Here is a 15,813-nt window from a genome sequence, read left to right on the forward strand (position 1 = left end):
AATCAGCTGAGGTGGAACTCTAAATTTCATAGTAAAAACAACAAAGTCACAAAGGAAAACTTGAATGTTTACTCTAAACCTGTTTGCCCGGGGGTGTGCTGGACGTACTACAGCCAATCGTATCTTTGGGGCCGGTGTCAGGTGTTGAGCAGTGGTATAACAACAGTCCCTCGCATCTCTCAATCACTACCTGTACAGGTGACTATCGGTTCCACACTGCCTCTCTATTTTCTTTCTCAACTCACCCATTCAACCAACTACTGCCATGTCTAGGAACAGTGCCTTCAGCATGTTCGGTGGGGCCGGGGGAAGAGGCTCCAGGGTGTCTGTGGCCAGTCTGGAGGGGCTACGGAACGCGATGCGCTCTGACCCGGAGAATTCGAAGGAGGTCTCTCCTGCCCCCGGGCCCGCCCCGGATGATAAGAAGACCATGAAGGGTCTCAACGACCGTCTGTCCGGCTACCTGGGCAGGGTGAGGAACCTGGAGGAAGCCAACAAAGATCTGCAGGACCAGATTCAGGACATCTTGGACAAGAGAGGAGACCCCAACGGCCGCGACTGGGATGTGGTTGAGAAACCATTGAATGACCTCAGGAAGAAGGTGATTTTTCACTCAGTTAATTATTTAATATGATTAATTAGACTGATTTATTCTGCATTTTTGCCCATTAAATGATCAATGTACAGTACTGTATGTCTATGTCAACTGAGCTTATTCACCTGATAGTCACTTGATCTCTGTCTGTGAATCATTTGGTGTGTTTACTGGATTCTCAATAACTGGCCCATGTTCTCTCGGTTTCAGCTCCGTGATATGACCATGGATAATGCACGTTTGTTACTGCAAATGGACAACACCAAACTGACCCATGTTCTCTCGGTTTCAGCTCCGTGATATGACCATGGATAATGCACGTTTGTTACTGCAAATGGACAACACCAAACTGACCCATGTTCTCTCGGTTTCAGCTCCGTGATATGACCATGGATAATGCACGTTTGTTACTGCAAATTGACAACACCAAACTGGCCAATGATGACTTCAAAAACAAGTGAGACATGACATGCTATCACCTGGAGACGCATTTAAAGTACTTAGTAGTACCTTCAATTCATTAAAACAAAATAGGACAAAAATACACAAAATAACATTTATATTATTGGATTATTATTATTATGACATTCTAATAAAAAAAATATGAAAATGGTGCCCATTTACATATAGCAGTCTTTGCTAAACCCCAATGGGGCTCTTTACATTGTATGGGGCTAAGAGAGACTGATACATGCTCCTGTCCTCTCCTCTGCAGGCTGGACAATGAGAAGCAGGCCAGGAAGACTGTGGAGAAGGACCTGATTGGTCTGAAGAAGGTGATGGACGACATCAACCTGAACCGCATGCAGCTGGAGAGCCAGATCGAGTCTGTGAAGGAAGAGCTCGCCTTCCTCAAGAAGGACCATAAGGATGTAAGGGCACACACTCATTCACCCACTGTTCCCGGAACAGTTTTGAGATTTACCTCATAATGGTTAGGTTTATAGCTGGGGAATGAGCAGATTTTACTTGAAATAGCCCATAACAACTATTGTATTCTCTCTCCCCTGCTGCATGCAGGACGTTGATGAGCTGCGTAAGAAGATCAAGGACTCCAACGTCCTCGTGGAGTTTGACTCCCAGGACAACAACCTGAGTGACACACTCAACAAGATCCGCTCCCAGTACGAGAAACTGGCCAAGAAGAACCTCAAGGATACCGACGACTGGTACCAGAGCAAGGTATGAAGATTTACTTCATTATCAATGAACCGCACTATAGTAGTTTGTTGATCATTAATTATCTAATTCCTTCGCTTGTTTGTTTGTTCATTCCTTAATTCATTAATATCTCTCTCTCTCTCTCTCTCTCTCTCTCTCTCTCTCTCTCTCTCTCTCTCTCTCTCTCTCTCTCTTCTCTCTCTCTCTCTGTCTCTCTCTCTCTCTCTCTCTCTCTCTCTCTCTGTCTCTCTGTCTCTCTGTCTCTCTCTCTCTCTCTCTCTCTCTCTCTCTCTTTCTCTCTCTCTCTCTCTCTCTCAATTCAATTTAATTCCATTTCCTTTATTGCCATGACGTAACAATGTACATAGTGCCAAAGATTTACAATATTAGCATAATTCAATTAATAATAATCAATATTGTCAAGGGGACAGCAGTAACTACAATAATAAAGGGTCAAAATAACCTTAACAACATTGTACAATTACAATAACAATAAGCATATGTTGGTATGTCAGACACTGACTCATCTTACGGCAGGCAGCAATGTACTGTAGTGCGCTGCCAACCCATAGCTCTCTGCGTCCTCCCCCAACAGGACGGGCAGCCTATTCTCATCAGAGAGGTCTTTGAAACCTTGAATAAGGGTTTCAAATTGGGGGAAAGGGCACTCTCTAATTGTTTTATATTTTTTGACAATTTGTCAGGAAATGCAGCTCTGTCTCAGGTTCTCCTGTGGTGCCGTGGTTGCACAGCCTTTCCTCTACACGGAGCCAGGTTTTCCTGGGTCTACCCTTCTCAATGGCAAGGCTGTGGAGGCTAACACCAGGGGCTGAGGATTTCTATAGAATAGTGGCCAATTTGTCGATTTAAATATTGAAGAGCGCAGGGCTCAGATTGCAACCCTGGCGAAGGACCCCCCCTGTTTAAAGAATAAAGTTATTTTCTGGCCAATTTTGAATCTCAATGTATTACCAGTATACATTGAACTAATTATGTAATATGTTTTACCCATTACACCACTTTCAATAACTTTGTAGAACAGTCCTGTATGCCAAATAGAATCAAATGGTTTTTGGAAGTCGATAAAGCAAGCGTATATTTTGGTGGACATGTTTATCTATCAGGGTGTAAATATGATCGGTCGTGCGATGTTTTGGTATAAATCCAATTTGGCTTTTACTCAAGACATTGTGCTTATTAAGGAAGTTTAGAACTCTTACATTTATAATACTACAGAAAACCTTCCCAGTTTACTGTTCAATACAAATGCCTCTGTAATTGTTAGGGTCAAATTTCTTATAGATTTGGGTTATGAGTCCTTGATTCCAAATGTCAGGGAAATAACCTACACTCAGGATCAAATTAAACAGTTTTAATATAGCCAGTTGACAGTTTGCACTAGTGAGTTTGAGCATCTCATTTAGGATGCCATCAGGTCCACATGCTTTTTAAATTTGAGGGCCTGAAGATTCTTATACAGCTCCTAGTCAGTAATAGTTTAGATTCTTATACAGCTCCTGGTCAGTAATAGTTTAGATTCTTATACAGCTCCTAGTCAGTAATAGTTTAGATTCTTATACAGCTCCTGGTCAGTAATAGTTTAGATTCTTATACAGCTCCTGGTCAGTAATAGTTTAGATTCTTATACAGCTCCTGGTCAGTAATAGTTTAGATTCTTATACAGCTCCTGGTCAGTAATAGTTTAGATTCTTATACAGCTCCTGGTCAGTAATAGTTTAGATTCTTATACAGCTCCTGGTCAGTAATAGTTTAGATTCTTATACAGCTCCTGGTCAGTAATAGTTTAGATTCTTATACAGCTCCTGGTCAGTAATAGTTTAGATTCTTATACAGCTCCTGGTCAGTAATAGTTTAGATTCTTATACAGCTCCTGGTCAGTAATAGTTTAGATTCTTATACAGCTCCTGGTCAGTAATAGTTTAGATTCTTATACAGCTCCTGGTCAGTAATAGTTTAGATTCTTATACAGCTCCTGGTCAGTAATAGTTTAGATTCTTATACAGCTCCTAGTCAGTAATTGGGGAGTCCAATGGATTTTGATTGTCCTTTATAGGTTTTTCTAATCCATTCAAATTCTCATGAATTTGGTGTTGTTCTGCATTTCTCATGAATTTGGTGTTGTTCTGCATTTCTCATGAATTTGGTGTTGTTCTGCATTTCTCATGAATTTGGTGTTGTTCTGCATTTCTCATGAATTTGGTGTTGTTCTGCATTTCTCATGAATTTGGTGTTGTTCTGCATTTCTCATGAATTTGGTGTTGTTCTGCATTTCTCATGAATTTGGTGTTGTTCTGCATTTCTCATGAATTTGGTGTTGTTCTGCATTTCTCATGAATTTGGTGTTGTTCTGCATTTCTCATGAATTTGGTGTTGTTCTGCATTTCTCATGAATTTGGTGTTGTTCTGCATTTCTCATGAATTTGGTGTTGTTCTGCATTTCTCATGAATTTGGTGTTGTTCTGCATTTCTCATGAATTTGGTGTTGTTCTGCATTTCTCATGAATTTGGTGTTGTTCTGCATTTCTCATGAATTTGGTGTTGTTCTGCATTTCTCATGAATTTGGTGTTGTTCTGCATTTCTCATGAATTTGGTGTTGTTCTGCATTTCTCATGAATTTGGTGTTGTTCTGCATTTCTCATGAATTTGGTGTTGTTCTGCATTTCTCATGAATTTGGTGTTGTTCTGCATTTCTCATGAATTTGGTGTTGTTCTGCATTTCTCATGAATTTGGTGTTGTTCTGCATTTCTCATGAATTTGGTGTTGTTCTGCATTTCTCATGAATTTGGTGTTGTTCTGCATTTCTCATGAATTTGGTGTTGTTCTGCATTTCTCATGAATTTGGTGTTGTTCTGCATTTCTCATGAATTTGGTGTTGTTCTGCATTTCTCATGAATTTGGTGTTGTTCTGCATTTCTCATGAATTTGGTGTTGTTCTGCATTTCTCATGAATTTGGTGTTGTTCTGCATTTCTCATGAATTTGGTGTTGTTCTGCATTTCTCATGAATTTGGTGTTGTTCTGCATTTCTCATGAATTTGGTGTTGTTCTGCATTTCTCATGAATTTGGTGTTGTTCTGCATTTCTCATGAATTTGGTGTTGTTCTGCATTTCTCATGAATTTGGTGTTGTTCTGCATTTCTCATGAATTTGGTGTTGTTCTGCATTTCTCATGAATTTGGTGTTGTTCTGCATTTCTCATGAATTTGGTGTTGTTCTGCATTTCTCATGAATTTGGTGTTGTTCTGCATTTCTCATGAATTTGGTGTTGTTCTGCATTTCTCATGAATTTGGTGTTGTTCTGCATTTCTCATGAATTTGGTGTTGTTCTGCATTTCTCATGAATTTGGTGTTGTTCTGCATTTCTCATGAATTTGGTGTTGTTCTGCATTTCTCATGAATTTGGTGTTGTTCTGCATTTCTCATGAATTTGGTGTTGTTCTGCATTTCTCATGAATTTGGTGTTGTTCTGCATTTCTCATGAATTTGGTGTTGTTCTGCATTTCTCATGAATTTGGTGTTGTTCTGCATTTCTCATGAATTTGGTGTTGTTCTGCATTTCTCATGAATTTGGTGTTGTTCTGCATTTCTCATGAATTTGGTGTTGTTCTGCATTTCTCATGAATTTGGTGTTGTTCTGCATTCTCATGAATTTGGTGTTGTTCTGCATTTGCATGAATTTGGTGTTGTTCTGCATTTCTCATGAATTTGGTGTTGTTCTGCATTTCTCATGAATTTGGTGTTGTTCTGCATTTCTCATGAATTTGGTGTTGTTCTGCATTTCTCATGAATTTGGTGTTGTTCTGCATTTCTCATGAATTTGGTGTTGTTCTGCATTTCTCATGAATTTGGTGTTGTTCTGCATTTCTCATGAATTTGGTGTTGTTCTGCATTTCTCATGAATTTGGTGTTGTTCTGCATTTCTCATGAATTTGGTGTTGTTCTGCATTTCTCATGAATTTGGTGTTGTTCTGCATTTCTCATGAATTTGGTGTTGTTCTGCATTCTCATGAATTTGGTGTTGTTCTGCATTTGCATGAATTTGAACGATGTTGTAGAATGTTTTAAAATGGGTTGTCCATATGTAACAGTATAACTTTAGACCGTCCCCTCGCCCATACCCGGGCGCGAACCAGGGACCCTCTGCACACATCAACAACAGTCACCCACGAAGCATCGTTACCCATAGCTCCACAAAAGCCGCGGCTCTTGCAGAGCAAGGGGAACCACTACTTCAAGGTCTCAGAGCAAGTGACGTCACCGATTGAAACGCTATTTAGCGCGCACCACCGCTGACTAAGCTAGCCGTTTCACATCCGTTACACTTACCTGTATGTCACCATTTTGTATTGCTAATTCCTGTCTTTTTTGGGGGGGGGGGTTCCAATTTTGCCAGAAGTTGTTTGTGTTTATGGACTCCTCAATTAGTGTCAGCATCTTGCTGTTGTACTGTGCTTTTTTGATTTTGAGTTCGGTTCTCTCTCTCTCTCTCTGACAGTTTGACAGCATCAAGGTAGAGGTGGTTGAGAATAATGAGGCTCTGCATTCAGGCAAGAATGAGCTCAAAGACCTGCGCAGACAGAGACACCTTCTGGAGATAGACATACAGTCTACAATGAGCATGGTAAAACATACCTACCTGCACCATCTCTCTCTCTCTCTCTCTCACATCACCTGACCAGTGACATCACACACACCGGACAATAACCAACATCGGTAAGCCCCATACACAACCTATACTGTCCTACACGCTTAGAAAAAAGGGTTCAGCTATCCCCATAGGAGAACCACTATTGGTTCCAGGTAGAACCATTTTGTGGTCAATGTAGAACCCTCTTTATAAAGGGTTCTAAATGGAACCAAAAGGGTTCTACCTGCAACCAAAATAGTTATTCAAAGGTGTCTCCTATGGGGACCGCCGAATAACCCTAAATAGCACCTTTTTATCTAAGAGTGTAGGTCAACTGTAAACTGGGTCAAGGTAAAGCTGACCATGTTAAACAGGGGTCAACTATGCACACACACATCCCTTAACCTACAGAGAATGCAACACCTCTATATAGGGATGTAACATAGCTGTGTTGTCGACACAAGAACCAGCCATCCTGGTTATTACATTGAACTCTGTCATTACGAACCAGACTGAACTTCATGACCTGTCATCAACATGGTCGCCACCTGGAACATATGTGAACTTGATTTATCAACAACAACTAATACAAAACAGTCCAACATCCGATAGCATTTCACAATGCCTTGCTGGGTGTCTTTATAGTCAGGAAATAAAAATAAAAATAGTGAGTTCAAATGGATTTGATTGGTCCCTGTGCCTGTCCGTCACATCTGCTCACAAATTGATGGGTCTCTTTCCTTGTCCGTCACAGGTCCACTCCCACGAGGAATCTCTGAAGGACATGGATGGGCGGTACAACCGTGAGATGACTCGCCTCAATAAGATCCTTCTGCAGTTGGAGGGAGAGCTGGTCCAGGTGAGGACGCAGGTGGAGAGGCATGTGGATGACTACCAGGAGCTGCTTCACGTCAAGATGAAGCTGGAAGCCGAGATCGAGAACTACCGCAGCCTAATGCACGACATCGCCCCCGACGACAGGTGAACTAACGATGCACAAACCCAGAGGGAATGGAGGCTCAGTACTCATGACTTGATGTGGGTTGTCATAGCCAGTATTCCCAGTTAGCCCATGGCTTATAATGAGGTACCTATACATAGGATCAAACAACATTCAGTTTATATAGGGTCTGTAGCACATTTGCAGTAAACCTGGTATTATATTTCAAGTTGCCGGTTAAGTGGTGTAATTTATCCTCTTCCCCAACAGCGTGGACTTTTCTTTAGAGCAGGCAGTGAATTGTGGTAAGTACTGGACATCGGCCCTACTGAACCATCTGATCTGATGTATAGGGAGAAGACACCAGGGAATCCAACATACCATTATATCACTGTCCATCTTAGATGTCTCACGGAACAATCAGTCACAGTCTAACATCACTCCAGATTGCTGTTCATTCTCAGTTATGGCTAATATCACTCTGTCTGCACTACCTACCTATGTCACTGTATAACTGCATGATGTCAAAGACAATGTTCTTAACATGTTGTAGACAGATACAATGGTATTCTGATTGTGAGTTGTTCCTTGTACGATTGTAAGACATTGAGTCATTGATTCATTTGATCCCAATGTTATGTGTATGTGTTGCAGAGGTGGTGTCTATTCAATTCATGCAAACATCTGATTCAAGTAGGATGTGCAATTTGATTTGAACATGGCAATATACTATACATTGCTAACAATATACTGTACATTTCCAATTCAAATTGTATATCTACTTCTATTAGAGTCTGGTGGAACCTTCCTGATCACACAATAGCTCACATTCTGATTTAGCTCACAGAATCAGAAACAGTGAGCTTAGCAATCAGGATGGTTCCACAAGGCTACTTCAATTCCTCAACTGAAAAACATCCTACAAAATGTTCAGACTGAGATCTTCTTCCTCTTCCCTGACTCCACATCAGAGCCGCCCCAGCCACCTAAGAAAGCCTTGATGAAGGATGAGGTTGATGGAAAGGAGGTCCCCAAAAAGACAGAAGCTGCGGCAACTCAGAAAAGTTTCCCTCCAATCCAAGAGGCCTCCACAAAGAAGACCGAAGCCCCTGCAACTCAAGAGAGCCTCCCTACAAAGACAGAGGCGTCTACAAAGGCAGCTAAGGCTGAGACACCAACAACCGAAGCAGGCACCAGCTGAGGATAAACCAAAGAAAGATTCCACCTCTTGTGTCTTCTTCCTCCTCCGATGCAGACAATAATGACCATAAAGAGAAACCCACAAAGAAGTCTGCCCCCTGAATCCCCATCCTCACCTCAACCCCGATCCCTCTAGTCTTTTCTCTTCGTGTTTTAAAGCCCAGCATCGTAACTAATGATGTTGTGTACAGTTTGAAGTAGATTTGGTGTTATTCCACTGCGTTCTTTCTCAGAGATGTTTCTCTACAAAATAAATACGTTCAACACATTATTCTTGACTCTGTATCATCAATGCCTTCCAGTTGTCTTTTTCAAGACATTGAATATTGTTTTTATTACCAATAAGTTGTGTAATATTCCCTGGGTAGTAAGCGTAGTGTTGTAGTGGTGGGCCTAAAACTGTTGGACTTAAAATAGGGGCTGTGTGTTGACTGTTCACCCACAGAAACATTGACACTGATCTGAGGAAGTGAGGACTGGAGTTCTGAGGAATTGGATCTAGATCAAAACAGAGCTGTTTTCACAGAGAAGTTAAAGTGAAACCAAAGACAATGCAACAGTAAACATGTTGTCTCCCATGAATGACAACTATGGTTGATGACATGTAAGATCAGATTCTGTGAAACAAGGACTGGAGTTCTAAGGAATTGTGACTATGGCATGAGGCCAGGTATCAGCAGGTAGCCTAGTCAAGACAGACATGTACAGCCATAACAGACATTTTGATGACCTTATTCAGTGGTGTAAAGTACTTAAGTAAAAAATACTTTTAAGTACTACTTAAGTCGTTTTTTCTGAAGCCTTTATATTTTTGTGTTCATTGAAATGTGACTAGATGTACTGTACTGGAACAATCTGTCACAGAAGCCTGTATGAGAAAATAAAAAGGTATACAAAGTACTAAAGACAGTGTATTGTGTAAAGTACATAAGTGTGTTACTGCTTTGAAGTTTCATTTTGAGTTTCATTTTGACATAGAAGTGAGATGTTTATCTCCAAGTGTTGTGTCTTATTTGGCTTGTGTGTAGAGTTTTGACACAAAGAGCTAAATTCCACAACAAGTATGTAAGCAATCACTAAAAAATGTAAGGCACATTTACTTTTACTCAAGTATGACAATACAATACTTTTTCCACCATGACCTTATTTGAGATTTGCTCTGCTCTATCGATCACAGACTTATCAATCTGGCCAGCTGGACTTAGATACAGTGCCTTGCGAAAGTATTCGTCCCCCTTGAACTTTGCGACCTTTTGCCACATTTCAGGCTTCAAACATAAAGATATAAAACTGTATTTTTTTGTGAAGAATCAACAACAAGTGGGACACAATCATGAAGTGGAACGACATTTATTGGATATTTCAAACTTTTTTAACAAATCAAAAACTGAAAAATTGGGCGTGCAAAATTATTCAGCCCCCTTAAGTTAATACTTTGTAGCGCCACCTTTTGCTGCGATTACAGCTGTAAGTCGCTTGGGGTATGTCTCTATCAGTTTTGCACATCGAGAGACTGAATTTTTTTCCCATTCCTCCTTGCAAAACAGCTCGAGCTCAGTGAGGTTGGATGGAGAGCATTTGTGAACAGCAGTTTTCAGTTCTTTCCACAGATTCTCGATTGGATTCAGGTCTGGACTTTGACTTGGCCATTCTAACACCTGGATATGTTTATTTTTGAACCATTCCATTGTAGATTTTGCTTTATGTTTTGGATCATTGTCTTGTTGGAAGACAAATCTCCATCCCAGTCTCAGGTCTTTTGCAGACTCCATCAGGTTTTCTTCCAGAATGGTCCTGTATTTGGCTCCATCCATCTTCCCATCAATTTTAACCATCTTCCCTGTCCCTGCTGAAGAAAAGCAGGCCCAAACCATGATGCTGCCACCACCATGTTTGACAGTGGGGATGGTGTGTTCAGCTGTGTTGCTTTTACGCCAAACATAACGTTTTGCATTGTTGCCAAAAAGTTCAATTTTGGTTTCATCTGACCAGAGCACCTTCTTCCACATGTTTGGTGTGTCTCCCAGGTGGCTTGTGGCAAACTTTAAATTACACTTTTTATGGATATCTTTAAGAAATGGCTTTCTTCTTGCCACTCTTCCATAAAGGCCAGATTTGTGCAATATACGACTGATTGTTGTCCTATGGACAGAGTCTCCCACCTCAGCTGTAGATCTCTGCAGTTCATCCAGAGTGATCATGGGCCTCTTGGCTGCATCTCTGATCAGTCTTCTCCTTGTATGAGCTGAAAGTTTAGAGGGATGGCCAGGTCTTGGTAGATTTGCAGTGGTCTGATACTCCTTCCATTTCAATATTATCGCTTGCACAGTGCTCCTTTGGATGTTTAAAGTTTGGGAAATCTTTTTGTATCCAAATCCGGCTTTAAACTTCTTCACAACAGTATCTCGGACCTGCCTGGTGTGTTCCTTGTTCTTCATGATGCTCTCTGCGCTTTTAACGGACCTCTGAGACTATCACAGTGCAGGTGCATTTATACGGAGACTTGATTACACACAGGTGGATTGTATTTATCATCATTAGTCATTTAGGTCAACATTGGATCCTCACTGAACTTCTGGAGAGAGTTTGCTGCACTGAAAGTAAAGGGGCTGAATAATTTTGCACGCCCAATTTTTCAGTTTTTGATTTGTTAAAAAAGTTTGAAATATCCAATAAATGTCGTTCCACTTCATGATTGTGTCCCACTTGTTGTTGATTCTTCACAAAAAAATACAGTTTTATATCTTTATGTTTGAAGCCTGAAATGTGGCAAAAGGTCGCAAAGTTCAAGGGGGCCGAATACTTTCGCAAGGCACTGTATCTGGCTGGCCTGCCGGACCTAGCTACTTGGCCGGACCTAGCTACTTGGCCGGACCTACAGTGCCTTGCGAAAGTATTCGGCCCCCTTGAACTTTGCGACCTTTTGCCACAACACGTAGTGTTGTAGTGGTGGGCCTAAAACTGGTGGACTTAAAATAGGGGCTGTGTGTTGACTGTTCACCCACAGAAACATTGACACTGATCTGAGGAAGTGAGGGCTGGAGTTCTGAGGAATTGGATCTAGATCAAACAGAGCTGTTTTCACAGAGAAGCTAAAGTGAAACCAAAGACAATGCAACAGTAAACATGTCGTCTCCCATGAATGACAACTATGGTTGATGACATGTAAGATCAGATTCTGTGAAACAAGGACTGGAGTTCTAAGGAATTGTGACTATGGCATGAGGCCAGGTATCAGCAGGTAGCCTAGTCAAGACAGACGTGTACAGCCATAACAGACATTTAGGTAACCTTTTCTGCTGCTTTTCAGACACGGTTGGATCCCACCCTGAAGCACTACTTGTGTACTAATTAAAACTCTAAACAATCACAACACAGTCACTATTGGTCACTCTATTATGGATTATTATTGTAATATTTATTCATTACAGAATGTTGTCAGTTATTAAAGAGTATATTTGTTAACTGCACTGTAGAGATTTGTAGACCTAGATATCGCCAATCCTAAAAGCACACATAAAATAAACAATTCCAATTTATTTACATATTTACATAGTGTGTGTGAGAGAGAGATAGGAGTGTGTGTGTGCAATTTGTGTTTAATTATTCCTTGTCAGCCACCCATCTCTGCTTTTCTGCCTTATAAAAAGCTGAGGTCTGGAAGTTCCTTCAGGAGTAGTTGTGATTTTCCGTTTGGGTTTTGTGGGGAGTCATTTTCTGTTTAGCTGTTTTGTTGCCTGACAGAACTGTGCGCTTTCGTTTTTTCTACTTTGTTATTTTGTTGCGGTGTTCAGTTTATTAAAAATCATGAACGCCTACCACGCTGCACCTTGGTCTCCTTCTTCAACCCACGTGAGTCGTTACAGTTACATACATTCATTGTGGAGAAGAAACGTTAGTTTGGCCAGGAACAATGTGGATGGTTAGCCAGGGAATAACCTTGGTACATAAAAAATATTTTAAATATAAATAAACATATCAGCCTGCCACTCCTGGGAACCATGTTCATACAGTTGAAGTCGGAAGTTTACATACACTTAGGTTGGAGTCATTAAAACTCATTTTTCAACCACTCCACAAATTTCTTGTTAACAAACTATAGTTTTGGCAAGTCAGTTAGAACATCTACATTGTGCATGACACAAGTAATTTTACCAACAATTGTTTACAGACAGATTATTTCACTTATAATTGACTGTATCACAATTCCAGTGGGTCAGAAGTTTACATACACTAAGTTGACTGTGCCTTTAAACAGCTTGGAAAACTCCAGAAAATGATGTCATTGATTTAGAAGCTTCTGATAGGCTAATTTACATCATTTGAGTCAATTGGAGGTGTACCTGTGGATGTATTTCAAGGCTTACCTTCAAACTCAGTGCCTCTTTGCTTGACATCATGGGAAAATCAAAAGAAATCAGCCAAGACCTCAGAAAAAGAATTGTAGACCTCAAGTCTGGTTCATCCTAGGGAGCAATTTCCAAATGCCTGAAGGTACCACGTTCATCTGTACAAAAAATAGTACGCAAGTATAAACATCATGGGACCACGCAGCCGCCATACCGCTCAGGAAGGAGACGCGTTCTGTCTCCTAGAGATGAACGTACTTTGGTGCAAAAAGTCCAAATCAATCCCAGAACAACAGCAAAGGACCTCGTGAAGATGCTGGAGGAAACAGGTACACAAGTATCTATATCCACAGTAAAACAAATCCTATTTCGACATAACCTGAAAGGCCACTCAGCAAGGAAGAAGCCACTGCTCCAAAACAACCATAAAAAAGCCAGACTACGGTTTGCAACTGCACATGGGGACAGAGATCGTACTTTTGGAGAAATGTCCTCTAGTCTGAAAAAACAAAAATAGAACTGTTTGGCCATAATGACCATCGTTGTGTTTGGAGGAAAAAGGGGGAGGCTTGCAAGCCGAAGAATACCATCCCAACCATGAAGCACGTGGATGGCAGCATCATGTGGTGGGAGTGCTTTGCTGCTAGAGGGATTGGCACACTTCACAAAATAGATGGCATCATGAGGTAGGAAAATTATGTGGATATATTGAAGCAACATCTCAAGACCATCAGTCAGGAAGTTAACGCTTGGTTGCAAATGGGTCTTTCAAATGGACAATGACCTCAAGCATACTTCCAAAGTTGTGGCAAAATGGCTTAAGGACAACAAAGTCAAGGTATTGGAGTGGCCATCACAAAGCCCTGACCTCAATCCTTTCGAAAGTTTACGGGCATAACTGAAAAAGTGTGTGCGAGTAAGGAGGCCTACAAACCTGACTCCAGCTCTGTTACACCAGCTCTGTCAGGAGGAATGGGCCAAAATTCACCCAACTTATCGTGGGAAGCTTGTGGAAGGCTACCTAAAACGTTTGGCCCAAGTTAAACAATTTAAAGGCAACGCTACCAAATGCTAATTGAGTGTATGTAAACTTCTGACCCACTGGGAATGTGATGAAAGAAATAAAAGCTGAAAAATCATTCCCTCTACTATTATTCTGAAATTTCACATTCTTAAAATATAATGGTGATCCTAACTGACCTAAGATAGGGAATTTTTACTAGAATTAAATGTTAGGAATTGTGAAAAACTGAGTTTAAATGTATTTGGCCAAGGTGTATGTAAACTTCTGACTTCAACTGTATGTGAGCGCTTTTGGGGCCCAGCTTCAGATGACAAAACCTACACACACTGCCAAGTGGGTTGCAGCTCTGCCCACTTCCTTTGTGTCACACATTTCAATCAGAGAAAGATCCAATAAACCAAAGACCTTGCTTTGTCTGAGAATGTACTTTATTGCACAAAATCTTCAAATAAAATGGAGCAAACATAAAATAATAAGTAGTTATATTTTGATTTACATTGACAGAGAAAGAGAGAGAGACAGAGAGAGAGAGACAGAGTGTGTGTGTGAAGGTTGTGTTTTATTTTTTCTTGTCAGACACCCATCTCTACTTTGTCAGTGTGCATGCACTTCCGGGTGAGGCTGTCAGGGGCAGTGGTGGAGTGCAAGGCAGATCTGAAAGAGAGATGCACAAAGTGACAGTACGTATACCGCTCAACAGCATGTTTGTGTGTGAGCATGTCTGTTGGTGTGAGTGAGCGTATGTGTATGTAATATAATTCTGATTGACCTGTATCACGGCCAGTGTAGTGGGAACTGGTGCAGTCGGGAAATGAAATACCACAGCAGAGGACTGCTGGCAGGGTGGGTGGCAGATCTAAAAGAGAGGCACAATTTTATTAACTGACAATGATAATATAACTAAACAGAGTGAATGACTAAGATTCAATCCGATCAAGTCTTAACAGGTAATATCTGACACCGGCATAGCTGATGTTTTGTCGGAGGTGTAACTGTGTTGGAGCCGTCAAACAGGTGAGCAACGACACTTGTGATCATCGTCACGAAGCCACACCGTCCCCCTCGCGTTAGATGTTGAGAAGGAGAAAGTATAAGCTCAAATTGAAAAACATGAAACTAAATGAGGATTTCTATCATTTTAATGGAGGTGTAGATCCCATCTCACATTCCAGTGTTCTGACTGAGAAACAAGGATGCCTGGGATACCTGTTAACTCTGTATAGCAGGTGCAGGGCAGACAACTGCAGATGTGAGGGCTGTAGTTGAGCGAATAGGGGTGTAAGATCTAAAAGAGAGGGGCACAATTTTCTTAAGTGGAAATAATTATTCAACAAAACAGAAAGAGTGATTGAGTGTGTGTGATAATTACTTGTACCACATCACACTGCTTCAGGTCCACAGGCCTCTGGAAATTCCATTGTGGCTCTCCAGGCCTGGAGCAGCTCAGTGGAGACACAGTTAACTGTCACCCGTCTTGCCTGCATGGCAGATCTGAAAAATAGGCATCATTTTAATGACAAAGCCTTGTCTACACACTAACCTAAATTGTGTTTTTGTTCATATCGGGCAAGCACGCAGTAGACTTCATTTTCCCAACTGCTCATTGTACTTACCCTGGCAATCTGTGGTGTGTGTGTGTATGTCACGACTTCTGCCGAAGTCGTTGCCTCTCCTTGTTCGGGCGGTGCTCGGCGTTCCACGTCACCGGTCATCTAGCCATCATTGATCTATTTTTCATTTTCCATTGGTTTTGTCTTGTCTTCCCACACACCTGTTTTCAATCCCATTCATTAACTGTTGTGTATTTAACCCTCTGTTTCCCCTTATGTCTTTGTCAGAGATTGTTTTATTGTCAGTGTTGTTTATTTGTTGTATTGGTGCGCGACGGGTCCTTG

General features: G+C 41.1%; 1 protein-coding gene across 2 annotated transcripts; it reads left to right on the forward strand.

Annotated features, from left to right (window-relative positions):
* The first annotated feature begins 235 nt into the window (after positions 1-235).
* On the forward strand, positions 236-8,789 carry LOC139372452 (keratin, type I cytoskeletal 18). 2 transcript variants are annotated; one of them, XM_071112176.1, is made up of 8 exons: positions 236-601; positions 970-1,052; positions 1,311-1,467; positions 1,616-1,777; positions 6,274-6,399; positions 7,160-7,386; positions 7,616-7,650; positions 8,317-8,789. In XM_071112176.1, exons 1-8 carry the CDS (start codon positions 266-268, stop codon positions 8,544-8,546), a joined length of 1,356 nt encoding a protein of 451 aa, XP_070968277.1. In that variant the 5' UTR covers positions 236-265; the 3' UTR covers positions 8,547-8,789. The 2 variants fall into 2 exon arrangements, with proteins under 2 accessions (XP_070968277.1, XP_070968276.1); XM_071112175.1 differs by lacking the exon at positions 7,616-7,650 and having other exon boundaries at positions 8,317-8,458.
* Positions 8,790-15,813: the final 7,024 nt, after the last annotated feature.

The sequence above is a fragment of the Oncorhynchus clarkii genome, chromosome 18, assembly GCF_045791955.1.
Source record: "Oncorhynchus clarkii lewisi isolate Uvic-CL-2024 chromosome 18, UVic_Ocla_1.0, whole genome shotgun sequence".
Lineage (NCBI taxonomy): Eukaryota > Metazoa > Chordata > Actinopteri > Salmoniformes > Salmonidae > Oncorhynchus > Oncorhynchus clarkii.